The sequence below is a fragment of the Entelurus aequoreus genome, linkage group LG03 (assembly GCF_033978785.1).
Source record: "Entelurus aequoreus isolate RoL-2023_Sb linkage group LG03, RoL_Eaeq_v1.1, whole genome shotgun sequence".
Lineage (NCBI taxonomy): Eukaryota > Metazoa > Chordata > Actinopteri > Syngnathiformes > Syngnathidae > Entelurus > Entelurus aequoreus.
Genome location: NC_084733.1, coordinates 10667881 through 10683756, shown reverse-complemented (window position 1 = coordinate 10683756; position 15876 = coordinate 10667881). Strand labels below are relative to the sequence as shown.

Sequence of the window (15876 nt, the reverse complement as noted above, 5' to 3'; positions counted from 1 at the left end):
GTGTAATGAATGACACCGACAAAACAAAACAAGGAAAAGCAAGATGGCGTTTAGCCATGAATGGCTAAACGCTATTGAAGACGTTATTGTGGTTATTACAGTTATGTGTTCCTAATTTGTGCCTACATGGACATTTAGAGCAAACTCTGTTGTCACTTGCTTGTATCTGTATACATTAGTCTGAGCAAACTTTGCCGCTTTCTGCTAGCTTAGCTTGTGAGTTAGCTTAGCCTGTTAGCCGCTAACAAAGAGACGCGGAAGTTATCAACACATCACTAAACAGAGATTACGTGAATGTGAAGTGTTGTGATTGTGTGAACATGTGCGAAAGAACGATAGCAGAGTACGCGAAGGACATATCAACAATAAAAAAGGAGAACGAGCAACAACATCAACTATTGGACACTGTTTTCATGAAACATCAAGTTGTGTTACACAGAACAGGTTTGTTTACTTCTTACTTTTATATTTGATTAGTGACACTATTCCTTAATATATTGTCTGTAGGAAGGTGAATTGTCTTGTGAGGAGGATGCGCTGCTCTGTTTTTATATTGTTATTATTATATTGTAGGCCTCACCTTTCCTCCTCCAAACATATTGCTGGGTATTGTGGCCAAACAGCTCAATTTGTGTTTCATCTGACCACAGAACTTTCCTCCAGAAGAGCTTATCTTTGTCCATGTGATGTCAGATGAAACAAAAATTGAGCTGTTTGTCCACAATACCCAGCAATATATTTGGAGGAGAAAAGGTGAGGTCTTTAATCCCAGGAACACCAATCCCCACCGTCAAGCATGGTGGTGGTAGTGTTATGCTCTGGGCCTGTTTTGCTGCCAATGGAACTGGTGCTTTAAATGGGACAATGGAAAAGGAGGATTACCTCTAAATTCTTCAGGACAACCTAAAATCATCAGGCACAGTTGGGTCTTGGGCACAGTTGGGTGTTCCGACAGAACAACGACCCCCAAACACACGTCAAAAGTGGTAAAGGAATGGCTAGAATGAAGGTTTTAGAATGGCCTTCCCAAAGTCCTGACTTAAACGTGTGGACAATGCTGAAGAAACAAGTCCATGTCAGAAAACCAACACATTTAGCTGAACTGCACCAATTTTGTCAAGAGGAGTGGTCAAAAATTCAAGCCGAAGCTTGTGAATGGCTACCAAAAGCGCCTTATTGCAGTGAAACTTGCCAAGGGACATGTAAGCAAATATTAACATTGCTGTATGTATACTTTTGACCCAGCACATTTGCTCACATTTTCAGTAGAACCCATAATAAATTCATAAAAGAACCAAACTTCATGAATGTTTTTTGTGACCAACAAGTATGTGCTCCAATCACTCTATCACAAAAAAATAAGAGTTGTAGAAATGATTGGAAACTCAAGACAGCCATGACATTATGTTCTTTACAAGTGTATGTAAACTTTGGATCGCAAATAATCTCATTGTGTCAACAGCGTCAGTAAATAACTACTTGTGTTCTATCTTGATATTACTTATTTACCCAACAGATGTCCAGCAGCCCCTCCACATTAAAGAGGAAGAGGAGGAACTCTGGATCACTCAGGAGGAAGAGCGTCTTCTAGGGCAGAAGGAGGCTGATCTCACCAAGTTTCCACTGACTGTTGTATCTGTGAAGACTGAAGACCATGAAGAGAAACCACCTGAGTCCTCACAGCTGCATCACAGACCAAGTAATCAGAACATCCAGATATCATCTAATCAATTATGAACAACATAAAGAATGGGCTGGTAGATATCCATGTGATATTGGATATTTACCAGCCCATTCTTTCAATGTTAATACAATTCTTAAGTTGTTCACAATAAATGATGGTATAATTACAGCTGTAAAATATGCTATTTTAAAATGTTTTTACTGAAAAGAAAAAAAGAAAATCAGTTAAACTATCTATTTTGAAGAATATAATGGATCATAACAGGTAGCATATAAATTAAACTACAAAAACTGAATTTTTTTCAAATAAATATTAATAAATCAAGTGCAGCTTTAATGTAGTCTACAGTTTCTAAAACTGCAACCCAAGTCAATAATTTTCATTGTCAAAAACAACAAAAATGCAACTGTTTCAGATGATCACAACATAAACTAGTCAGCAATCACACAATAATTGATAAAATTATTTTTTAGTAAGATTTTAAAAATGATTTAAAGTAGGCAGACACTTAAAGGCCTACTGAAAGCCACTACTACCGACCACGCAGTCTGGTAGTTTATATATCAATGATGAAATCTTAACATTGCAACACATGCCAATACGGCCGGGTTAACTTATAAAGTGCAATTTTAAATTTCCCGCGCAACTTCCGGTTGAAAACATCTATGTATGATGACGTATGCGCGTGACGTTGATCGTTGAAACGGAAGTATTTGGACGCCATTGAATCCAATACAAAAAGCTCTGTTTTCATGTCAAAATTCCACAGTATTCTGGACATCTGTGTTGGTGAATCTTTTGCAATTTGTTTAATGAACAATGAAGACTGCAAAGAAGAAAGTTGTAGGTGGGATCGGTGTATTAGCGGCGGACTACAGCAACACAACCAGGAGGACTTTGAGATGGATAGCAGACGCGCTAGCCGGCGACCTCACCTTGACTTCCTCCGTCTCCGGGCCGCTGACCGCATCTATGATCGGGTGAAGTCCTTCGTTGCTCCGTCGATCGCTGGAACGCAGGTGAGCACGGGTGTTGATGAGCAGATGAGGGCTGGCTGGCGTAGGTGGATAGCTAATGTTTTTAGCATAGCTCTTTGAGGTCCCGTTGCTAAGTTAGCTTCAATGGCGTCGTTAGCAACAGCATTGTTAAGCTTCGCCAGGCTGGAAAGCATTAACCGTGTAGTTACATGTCCATAGTTTAATAGTATTGTTGATTTTATGTCTATTCTTCCAGTCAGGGGTTTATTTCTTTTGTTTCTATCTGCAGTTAAGCCCGTTGCTATCACGTTAGCTCCGTAGCTAAAGAGCTTCGCCGATGTATTGTCATGGAGATAAAAGTCACTGTGAATGTCCATTTCGCGTTCTCGACTCTCATTTTCAAGAGGATATAGTATCCGAGGTGGTTTAAAATACAAATCCGTGATCCACAATAGAAAAAGGAGAAAGTGTGGAATCCAATGAACCCTTGTACCTAAGTTACGGTCAGAGCGAAAAAAGATACGTCCTGCACTGCACTCTAGTCCTTCACTCTCACGTTCCTCATCCATGAATCTTTCATCCTCGCTCAAATTAATGGGGTAATCGTCGGTTTCTCGGTCCGAATCACTCTCGCTGCCGGTGTAAACAATGAGGAAATGTGAGGAGCCTTTCAACCTGCGACGTCACGCTACTTCCGGTACAGGCAAGGCTTTTTTTTTATCAGCGACCAAAAGTTGCAAACTTTATCGTCAATGTTCTCTACTAAATCCTTTCAGCAAAAATATGGCAATATCGCAAAATGATTAAGTATGACACATAGAATGGATCTGCTATCCCCGTTTAAATAAAAACAATTCATTTCAGTAGGCCTTTAAAAGTGAACCTCAACATATTTCAGACACGCATAATTTGGGACTGATTTGGAGTTGTTAGATTGTGTATTTGATGAGTTTTGATTAATTTGCTGCCTCAAATGTAACTTTGATTTTAGTGTTAAAAGTAAAACATGCCATACTTTCTATAAAGCGCAATGGTGTTCAAGCCGCACCCACCAAATTTGAGAAGAAATAAATATTTTTACATATATTAGCCGCATCATAATCTGCAGATATACAGGAGGCTGGAGCCGTTTCGTATCTCGTTTCTGCTCCGAGCAGTATACGACACCCTGCCGACCCCAGTCAGCCTGCATAGGCGGGGAATGAGGGAGGACCCGCTGTGCAGGTTGTGTGGCGGTAAAGGAACTATGGCGCACATTCTTTCTGGGTGCAAACAGCATTGACCCAGGGAAGATACAGGTGGCGCCATGACAAGGTGTTGGCAATGCTCGCAGACATCTTAGAGCAGGGGTCACCAACGCGGTGCCCGCGGGTACCAGGTAGCCCGTAAGGACCAGATGAGTAGCCCGCTGGCCTGTTCTAAAAATAGCTCAAATAGCAGCACTCACCAGTGAGCTGCCTCTATTTTTTAAATTGTATTTATTTACTAGCAAGCTGGTCTCGCTTTGCCCGACATTTTTAATTCTAAGAGAGACAAAACTCAAATAGAATTTGAAAATCCAAGAAAATATTTTAAAGACTTGGTCTTCACTTGTTTAAATTCATTAATTTTTTTTTACTTTGCTTCTTATAACTTTCAGAAAGACAATTTTAGAGAAAAAATACAACCTTAAAAATGATTTTAGGATTTTTAAACACATATACCTTTTTACCTTTTAAATTCCTTCCTCTTCTTTCCTGACAATTTAAATCAATGTTCAAGTAATTTTTTTTTTTTTATTGTAAAGAATAATAAATACATTTTAATTTAATTCTTCATTTTAGCTTCTGTTTTTTCAACGAAGAATATTTGTGAAATATTTCTTCAAACTTATTATGATTTAAAATTCAAAAAAAATATTCTGGCAAATCTAGAAAATCAGTAGAATCAAATTTAAATCTTATTTCAAAATCTTTTGAATTTATTTTAAAATTTTTGTTCTGGAAATTCTAGAAAAAATAATGATTTGTCTTTGTTAGAAATATAGCTTGGTCCAATTTGTTATATATTCTAACAAAGTGTAGATTGGATTTTAACCTATTTAAAACATGTCATCAACATTCTAAAATTAATCTTAATCAGGAAAAATTACTAATGATGATCCATAAATTATTTTTTCAATTTTTTCAAAAAGATTCGAATTAGCTAGTTTTTCTCTTCTTTTTTTCGGTTGAATTTTACATTTTAAAGAGTTGAAATTGAAGATAAACTATGTTTCAAAATTTAATTGTCATTTTTTTCGTGTTTTCTCCTCTTTTAAACCGTTCAAATAAGTGTAAATATCATTAATTATTAATAATAACATAGAGTTAAAGGTAAATTGAGCAAATTGGCTATTTCTGGCAATTTATTTAAGTGTGTATCAAACTGGTAGCCCTTCGCATTAATCAGTACCCAAGAAGTAGCTCTTGGTTTCAAAAAGGTTGGTGACCCCTGTCTTAGAGCAAGAGAGGAGAAAGAAACTAAGCCAAAATCAAGCCACTGCTGAGCACCATCACCTTCGTGAAAGAGGGTCATAGACCAGTTGTCCAAGGCCAAGCCAAGCAAAACCTCCTGCAGTTGGCCCAGGGTTGGGAGATGGAGGTCGACCTGGGGAGGAAGCTCCTCTTCCCAGAGGCGGTACTGTCCACCACTCCAAGACCAGACATAGTTATGTGGTCCCCAGAGGGAAAGAAAATCATCCTGGTGGAATTTACTGTCCCGTGGGAGGAGGGATGTGAGGAAGCGGCAGAGAGGAAGAAAACAAAGTACCAACAACTTGTCCAGGACTGCCGGGACAAGGGGTGGACAGCATGGCTGATGACAGTGGAAGTTGGATGTCGAGGATTCCCTGCTCAATTTGTGTGGAATCTGATGACAAAGGTCCGATTGAGAGGTCACTTGAGGAAAACAGCTGTTCGTAGGCATAAAAGAGAGGACAATAGCTGGAAGCCTGGATGAGAGGGGCAGTGATCTGGCCAATCACTGCTGACCCACCAACCGGAGAGTGTTGTGGTTAAGGGGCAAAACACTCGATGAACGTTGGGGACCACCTGATGACCTCTTGTCCAGGCCAAAGCTTTATCCATTAGAAATGGATTAAAAATAGCATCTTTGATGTATTTGCAAACTAAACATACCTTAATTGTTTCCAAACAGTGCTTGTCAGTAAAATGGCTAATCAAACAAAACAGAAGACATGGTCATGGACCCACTAACTGCGGAAGCTAGCTCTCCAATCAGCTAAGCAAACTCAAAAAGTCCACAGTGACGTTTTGGTGAATTTACGAAACTAAAACAATACTAAAACAATGCCATTGTAAGTTAATAATACTAACACAGAGACTGGTAAACGTGTTAGCATATTCGCTAATGCTAACAACACAATCTTGATTACATTACGATAGCACATACAAATATGCATGAAAACACTCCCACAGACATCACACATGGGACGGTTTAGTAAGTATGAATTGTTTTAGTTATATTGTAAAACTTACCGGTCCAAACGTTGCTTGGAGCGATGATTGAAGAATACTTTTGAGCGGAAACGTTGTAGGCAAATAAGGATGTACTTCCGGTTGAAGGCACTAAACCGAAAATATATTTTCCAATCTGCATCACCCACAGTGAGCTAACCCGTCCAAAAATGGCGCCATAGCACTATATATTAACACACCTTTTCAGTGTCTCTGTTGGTGTTTTATGAAAAGTATTTGTTGAATACAAAACATTATGGCTGTTAGCGAAGACAAATCTATAAATTAGCCGCAGGGTTTAAAGCGTTGGGAAAAAAGTACTGACTTATAGTCGGGAAAATACAGTAATAACATTATGCTTTTATTCTTTGAATGGTAGTGTTGCATAATATAAACAATACACGATATAAATGTAGTTGAAGATAGCTAATTTTCTTAATATACGGAATAATTCCGGTTTTGCTTACCGACCTCGAAGCAATTTTATTTAGTAAATGGTGTAATGATAAGTGTGACCAGTAGATGGCAGTCAAACATAAGATATACTGTAGACTGCACTATGATGGCAATATGACTCAAGTAAACAACACCAACATTTTATATGTTCCATTGAAAATATAGAACATTACACACAGCGGTCCAAAATCTATCAAAATGTTTCAGTACAACTTTGGCAAGCTATGAAGCCGCACCACTTAATGGATTGTCGGCGCATTAAACGTAGGAGTATTATTATGGTGTGTGTATAAGGTAAGACATATTATCTGGCGTTTTGTTTCGCAATATTATGCAAAAGCAACTTTTCTTACCTTCTGGTACCTGCTGATCTGTATTTGGGATCTGTATAAATCCTGGAAAATTGCGCGCCTCCGCCTTTGTAGTCCGTGCTGTAGTCGATAAGCTTCTTCTTTTTCTCTATCTTCTTGTTATGGGACATTCATCCTCTGTTGTTGCCATTTCTAATATAAAGTAGTGTAGAGTTCTTACTTATATCTGTCAGTAAACTCGCCATGAAAGCTCTAAAACATACTGGTGTAGTGAGTTACTATTATTCACCCAAGGAACGTTAGTTATTAGAGAGTTTCGGTCGGACGGTTTTTCACGCGACACATTTACGGCTTTGTTGTTGTTTCCGGATGAGGAGATGCGGCTCTTTCATTGATTGAAGTAAAGTGTGAATGTCAATAAAACAGTTAGCTCCATCTTTTGACACTTCTTCCACTCCCGTCCTTGCACGCTACACCGCTACAACAAAGGTGACGGGGAGAAGACTCTGTCGAAGGTGAGCCACGTTAATAAGACCGCCCACAAAACTGTCAGAAAGCGACTTGAAGATGATCTGTAAAACATCATCTATGCAACATTTTGACTAAAGAACCACCATTACATGTTATGTAGACCACAAGAACGTCTTTTACATTTAGGAAAAAATAAATAATAAGATGGCTGCGCTTCAGAGCAGCGGCTTCGTGCGAGCGCTCCTGGAAGTGAGGGCAAAAATACCCCTCAATTCAGTCAATTTCATGGCTGGCTCACAGCGTGTTCACTCCGTGATCACTTACGACCGACTTACGATTCTGGATGTGGAGAGATCGGGCCATTTTGGGCTGATAGATGCGTGTACGATGGACCTGCTCGCTAGCTTGGGAATTCTTCGCGAGCTACATCCAGCAGTGGCCTTTGAAGCAGCGGCGTCGACTTCCAGCGGAGACGGTCAGCGAAAGAGACGTAAGCGGTGCGCTCGGAAGCAGAAGCGGGGGTGTCGGGCGGGGCTAACAACAAAGCTAAATGCTTTGTTGTTAGCGGGGCTAACGAAAAAGCTAAATGCTAATCCACAAAGAAGCGCTAATAAGGAGTCTGTTAAGCTAGAACTAGCCAGCGCCAGGCTGGATAATCCCTGCACACATAGCAATTCTTCTAGAATAATATACAACTCACATAATGTTTTTTCTGCGTCAGAGGTGGACATGCATTTTACTGAGGTGGCAAACAATCTAAAAATTCCTGTCATATCAATTCCTAGATATGGTCGAAATTATTTAAAGTGCACTATGCATAATAAACGTAACATTATTAATATTGCTACTACGGATACTTTCAACAAAAACTCCTCAAAACAGCCCACTACCTATAATGTGGGCTTTTTAAACATAAGGTCATTGTCTTCCAAAACGTTATTAGTTAATGAAGTCATCAGAGACAACAATCTTGATGTCGTTGGTTTAGCCGAGACCTGGCTCAAACCAGACGAATTTTTTGCGCTGGGTGAGGCGTCTCCTCCTGGCTATGCGGGAACGCATATTGCCCGCCCCATTAAAAGGGGTGGGGGTGTTGCACTAATATACAACAAAAACTTTAGCCTTACCTCGGACCTAAATAATAAATATAACTCGTTTGAGGTGCTCACTATGAGGTTTGTCACACCGCTGCCTCTCCACCTGGCTGTCATCTACCGCCCCCCTGGGCCCTATTCGGACTTTATCAATGAATTTTCAGAGTTCGTTGCTGATCTAGTGACGCACGCCGACAATATAATCATAATGGGAGACTTTAACATCCATATGAATACCCCATCGGACCCTCCATGCGTGGCGCTCCAGACTATAATTGATAGCTGTGGTCTTACACAAATAATAAATGAACCCACGCATCGCAACGGTAATACGATAGATCTAGTGCTTGTCAGGGGTGTCACCACCTCTAAAGTTACGATACTCCCGTACACTAAAGTAATGTCCGATCATTACCTTATAAAATTCGAAGTTCTGACTCATTGTCAACAAACTAAAAATAATAATAACTACTATAGCAGCCGCAACATTAATACTGCCACAACGACGACTCTTACTGACCTACTGCCTTCAGTAATGGCATCATTCCCAAATTATGTGGGCTCTATTGATAACCTCACTAACAACTTTAACGACGCCCTGCGCGACACCATTGATATTGTAGCACCGCTAAAGCTAAAAAGGGCCCCTAAAAGGCGTACCCCATGGTTTACAGAAGAAACTAAAGCCCAGAAATTATCATGTAGAAAGCTGGAACGCAAATGGCGTGCGACTAAACTTGAGGTTTTCCATCAAGCATGGAGTGATAGTTTAATAACTTATAAACGCATGCTTACCTCAGCTAAAGCTAAATATTACTCAAATCTCATCCACCTCAACAAAAATGATCCTAAATTTTTGTTTAGTACAGTAGCATCGCTAACCCAACAAGGGACTCCTCCCAGTAGCTCCACCCACTCAGCAGATGACTTTATGAATTTCTTTAATAAGAAAATTGAACTCATCAGAAAAGAGATTAAAGACAATGCATCCCAGCCACAACTGGGTTGTATTAACACAAATATGACTGTATATACGACGGACATTGCCCTCCAAAATAGTTTCTCTCTCTTTGATGAAATAACATTGGAGGAATTGTTAAAATGTGTAAATGGGACAAAACAAACAACATGTTTACTTGACCCAATTCCTGGGAAACTTATCAAGGAGCTTTTTGTTTTATTAGGTCCATCAGTGTTAAATATGATAAACCTATCACTTTCCTCTGGTACTGTTCCTCTAGCATTCAAAAAAGCGGTTATTCATCCTCTACTCAAAAGACCTAACCTCGATCCTGACCTCATGGTAAACTACCGGCCGGTCTCCCACCTACCGTTTATCTCGAAAATTCTCGAAAAAATTGTCGCACAGCAGCTAAATGAACACTTAGTGACTAACAATCTCTGTGAACCTTTTCAATCCGGTTTCAGGGCAAATCACTCTACGGAGACAGCCCTCGCAAAAATGACTAATGATCTATTGCTGACGATGGATTCTGATGCTTCATCTATGTTGCTGCTTCTTGATCTTAGCGCCGCTTTCGATACTGTTGATCATAATATTTTATTAGAGCGTATCAAAACGCGTATTGGGATGTCAGACTTAGCCTTGTCTTGGTTTAACTCTTATCTTACTGACAGGATGCAGTGTGTCTCCCATAACAATGTGACCTCGGACTATGTTAAGGTAACGTGCGGAGTTCCCCAGGGTTCAGTTCTTGGCCCTGCACTCTTTAGTATTTACATGCTGCCGCTAGGTGACATTATACGCAAATACGGTGTTAGCTTTCACTGTTATGCTGATGACACCCAACTCTACATGCCCCTAAAGCTGACCAACACGCCGGATTGTAGTCAGCTGGAGGCGTGTCTTAATGAAATTAAACAATGGATGTCCGCTAACTTTTTGCAACTCAACGCTAAGAAAACGGAAATGCTGATTATCGGTCCTGCTCAACACCAACATCTATTTAATAATACCACCTTAACATTTGACAACCAAACAATTAAACAAGGCGACTCGGTAAAGAATCTGGGTATTATCTTCGACCCAACTCTCTCGTTTGAGTCACACATTAAGAGTGTTACTAAAACGGCCTTCTTTCATCTCCGTAATATCGCTAAAATTCGTTCCATTTTGTCCACAAGCGATGCTGAGATCATTATCCATGCGTTCGTTACATCTCGTCTCGATTACTGTAACGTATTATTTTCGGGCCTCCCTATGTCTAGCATTAAAAGATTACAGATGGTACAAAATGCGGCTGCTAGACTTTTGACAAAAACAAGAAAGTTTGATCATATTACGCCTATACTGGCTCACTTGCACTGGCTTCCTGTGCACCTAAGATGCGACTTTAAGGTTTTACTACTTACGTATAAAATACTACACGGTCAAGCTCCTGCCTATCTTGACGATTGTATTGTACCATATGTCCCGGCAAGAAATCTGCGTTCAAAGAACTCCGGCTTATTAGTGATTCCCAGAGCCCAAAAAAAGTCTGCGGGCTATAGAGCGTTTTCTATTCGGGCTCCAATACTATGGAATGCCCTCCCGGTAAAAGTTAGAGATGCTACCTCAGTAGAAGCATTTAAGTCTCATCTTAAAACTCATTTGTATACTCTAGCCTTTAAATAGACTCCCTTTTTAGACCAGTTGATCTGCCGTTTCTTTTCTTTTCTTTTCTACTCTGCTCCGGGGTGGACCGCTAGCCTGTCCATCAGATGGGGACATCTCTACGCTGCTGACCCGTCTCCACTCGGGATGGTTCCCGCTGGCCCCACCATGGACTGGACTTTCGCTGATGTGTTGGACTTTCACAATATTATGTCAGACCCACTCGACACCGAGGATGTCGTTGTGGCTTGTACAGCCCTTTGAGACACTAGTGATTTAGGGCTATATAAATAAACATTGATTGATCATTGATTGAACATGACTCCTTTAATGCGCCTTATAATCCGGTGCGCTTTATATATGAAAGAAGATCGAAAATAGACCATTCATCGGCAGTGCACCTTATAATCCGGGGAGCCCTATGGTCCGGAAAATACGGTATGTGCTGTCGTGTTCGATGTGTTGCCTTGGCTCTGCTTGCTGAAACTACGTCTAGAAGTTTACGGCAGCTGAAGTATTGCCCAACAGATGTAGGGAAAAGTTTTGTGCAGCGGCACATTTGGGAACATTTGGAAAACATTTGGAATATTTAGAAATATTTAAACATTTAAAAACGACCACATTTTTCCTAACTTTTGTCTGTTCCACTAGACCAGTGGTTCTTAACCTTGTTGGAGGTACCGAACCCCACCAGTTTCTTATTGGGCGGTATAGCTCGCAGTGTTTCCCATAAACTGCCAAGATACCTGTGGCGGTGGGGGCGTGGCTATGGGCGTGGTCACCATGACATAATCGATTAATTTGCATAATTTACTACAATGATTTTATTTTCTCTAAAAAGGCTCAAAAAATGTATACTTACTAATTAATAATAACAGTTTTGTTTTAAACGTCCATCCATCCATTTTACAATATAATTACAACACTTTATGTACATATCTATATACAGATTTGAACAATAAGTTATTCACTGAAATATATTTATTAATTGTGGTTCTTACAAAAAATATATCTTATAAAATATAAAAGCTAAAATGTCTCAAAGCTCTGCCCCTTTAATTAGTGCATACTAAATAATTTAACTATAGCCTACTACTACAACCATATTATTTACCAGCAACATAAAGTGAAACAGAGGCAGAGGTGTCCTGCCACAGTCAGTAACAAATAAACAGAAAACAGTAGTGGTGGTAGATAGACACAGAGCTTCATCAAACATCTGATCCACTGAACAAAGAGCTCCAAAAATCTTGAAATTTAGACTGCCATCAGTTTTACTCCCTACACTTAACCATGTGTTTCCTACTGCCTGCAGACTTTGCACCCTTTGTTATATACACTTGTTGTGTTTCTAATATAAATACATTTAATAAAGTCAAATACAAATAAGGCAACAAGAGAAGTATCATACACTTCTCTTTTGTAAAGTAAATCTGAACAGCCGATATGGGCATCTACATCAACTATATGATTTGCCTGAGAAGCTGGAGAGGACAAAAAAAAAAATTTTTTTAAATTTTTTTTTTAATTAAAAAAAAAAAAAAATTTCGTGGAGGGCCGCCACAAATAAATGAATGTGTGGGAAACCCTGAGCTCGGTTGGTAGAGCGGCCGTGCCAGCAACTTGAGGGTTGCATGTTCCACCCGTGGAAGGCCGGTCCGTGAAAATAATGCCTACATTAAAACGGTCCCCATTGGGAAAAATGGTTGAAAACCCCCGGTTTAGGGGATTTCATCCATCCTACTGCATTAATAGATGTGTGCAGTGGGAGGAGGGTTGTAATATTCTAACAACCTGCTGCTCTCATTGTTTGTTAATGTTTTGTTGATGTTCAGAGTTCCCATGTTCATGAAGGTACTGTGCTTTGAAGGTGATCGGTAGAGAATGAGGAAGTGTGTCAATGCATTGAGACCGCAGAGAAATTTGCTTTCAGGAGAGAGAATACGTTGTTGGAATTGAGCCTGTGGCTGGCAATGGAAGTTTAAAAAGAGAGTTGGACTCTGTGAGACTCTTGTCTGCATGCTACAATGTTTTATGCTGCAGTTGCAACTTTTGACATGATCCCACCGGGACGGTGTTAGGGAAATTTGAGCACTTCGGGGCGGTATAGCTCGGTTGGTAGAGTGGCCGTGCCATCAACCTGAGGGTTGCAGGTTCGATTCCCGCTTCCGCCATCCTAGTCACTGCCGTTGTGTCCTTGGGCAAGACACTTTACCCACCTGCTCTCAGTGCCACCCACACTGGTTTAAATGTAACTTAGATATTGGGTTTTCACTATGTAAAGCGCTTTGAGTCACTAGAGAAAAGCGCTATATAAATATAATTCACTTCACTTCACTTCACTTTTCATACCACCTTACAAAAGGTATAAACTAGTAATGTAATATTTGACATAAAGTGTGTTTGTTTTGTTTGTGTCCTGCAGACCTCCAGCAGTTGATTAGCCGTCAAGATGACCGCCTCACTCAACTGCAGGTGGGGAGCTTCACCTTGAAGCAGGAGGATCCACAGCCCTCACATGTTGAAGATCTCACTAACTTGCACCTGACTGGTGTCTCTGTGAAGACCGAAGCAGACGACCTCTTAGCGCCGCTATCAGATAGTGACGACGCAACATCACACTCTTCTGAGGATGAAGACAGGGACAACATCCAAGAACCTTGGAGCTGCGATACAAAGTATGAAAGCGACAAGGTCAACAAACACTCGGAATGCTCTGAAAAGGAAACGCGTAAAGAATACCTGACCTGCTCAGTCTGTGATAAGAGATTTACTCAAAAGGGCACTTTGAATCGTCACATGAGGATACACACAGGAGAAAAACTCCTTATTTGCTCAGTCTGTGGTAAAAAATTCTCGCAGATTGATTTGACTCGTCATATGAGAACGCACACAGGAGAAAAACCCTTTAGTTGCTCAATTTGCGGTGACGGATTTGCTGTAAAGTCACATATGACATCACACATGAGAACGCACACAGGAGAAAAACCGCATTCGTGTTCATTTTGCGCGAAAACCTTCAGTCGGCGTGACACTTTGATAGTACACATGCGGACACACAATGGTGAAAAACCTTTTAAGTGTTCAGTTTGTGGTAAACAATTCTCTCAGAGGTCAAACATTGCGTCACACATGAGAACGCACACGGGTGAAAAACCTTTTAGTTGTTCCGTTTGCGCTGAACAGTTCTCCCAAAAGTCAAACATGGTATCACACATGAGAACGCACACGCAAGAAAGACCCTTCGGTTGTTCACTTTGTTCGCACGCATTTTCTCGGTGCGACAATTTGACACAACACATGCTGACACACAAAAGAAGAAGAACCCTTTAGTTGCTCAGTTTGTGGTAAAATCCTTTCTTATACAAAAAAGTTGCGTAAAATGGATAAATGTTTTCCTCTACATTTTGTGTTTAAAGATTGTCACTCAGAAATGAAATGCCACATCTGCTGTGTGTATGACACCAGAGATTAGTGTTGTTTATTTTTTATCATTTTTAGCGACTATATGCCTTTAAATAGAAATGCATTCACTGTTTTTTGTGAATTTTGTGAATTTTTGCTTCATAATATACAGTACAGGCCAAAAGTTTGGACACACCTTCTCATTTCAATGTGTTTTCTTTATTTCGATGACTATTTACATTGTAGATTGTCACTGAAGGCATCAAAACTATGACACCTGTGAAGTGAAAACCATTGCAGGTGACTGCCTCTTGAAGCTCATCGAGAGAATGCCAAGAGTGTGCAAAACAGTAATCATAGCAAAGGGTGGCTATTTTGGAAAAATTAGAATATAAAACAGTTATTTTACCTTTTTTTGTAAAGTACTCTACATGTGTTCATTCATAGTTTTTAGACGGTGAGCTGACATGAGAAAAAGTGCCTAGAAAATGAATTTCGCTCCCACGTCTAAGCACAACTTGTTCAATGCATTTTTGCATAGATAATACCCTTCTGGACTTTGGGTTAAAAGTTCAGAACATGATACCTAGCCAAATTTTGTCACAAGCCAGAAATGTATATAGAGGTAAATCACAAAAAACGAAAATCTTGTGCTGCAGTTTTGGCTTGTAAAATATGTCTTATTCATTTTGGCAACACAAAATCTTTCTCAAATATCATAAATACATATACCTAACATCTGAAACAAATATTGGTGCCTTAGTATACTCATATGTGAATTTAGATCATGAAATGTAGCAAATTTCTTAAAAAACGATTCAACTGAAGTGATTTGCCCCAGCACAATGAAGCACACACTTATTAAATTTAGCTAAAAGCTTATGTATCATACATTAAAAAAATGTCACAACCTTCTATGTAATCAAAGGTACAAAAGAAGTAACACACCGTGGCCAAAAGTGGCTTAAAATCTAGCAAAATATTACCATGCACCCCAAAACTGGAATAAGGCAAAAATGGACAAGATTAAAATAGATGCAGTAAAGGCCCAAATTGGTATAAAATATGATAAATATTTATTAAAGTAGCAAATTGTTTCACAGCATGTGTCATTTATACCCCCCCCCCCCCCCCCCCACACACACACACACACAAACACACACAAAAGACCAAAACAAATTTGAAAAAAAAGGTAATACAGACATTATTTAAGCTTTACCGTTAAAATGGCAGTGTGGCATCTCGATAATCAAACATCTTGATAAAGAAACAAAAGTGGCAAATTTTACATGGTGACATGGTGCGTAATTACTCATCAATATCACTTTCATCTGTGTCATCATCCCATGCACCTCTTTCTTCTGTTT

The 15876-nt window shown here is 39.7% G+C and overlaps 1 protein-coding gene across 1 annotated transcript; it reads left to right on the top strand.

The window, feature by feature from the left end:
- On the top strand, positions 1–14507 carry LOC133645503 (zinc finger protein OZF-like). Its single transcript, XM_062040339.1, has 3 exons — positions 1–444; positions 1517–1699; positions 13530–14507. Exons 1-3 carry the CDS (start codon positions 321–323, stop codon positions 14435–14437), a joined length of 1215 nt encoding a protein of 404 aa, XP_061896323.1. The 5' UTR covers positions 1–320; the 3' UTR covers positions 14438–14507.
- Positions 14508–15876: the final 1369 nt, after the last annotated feature.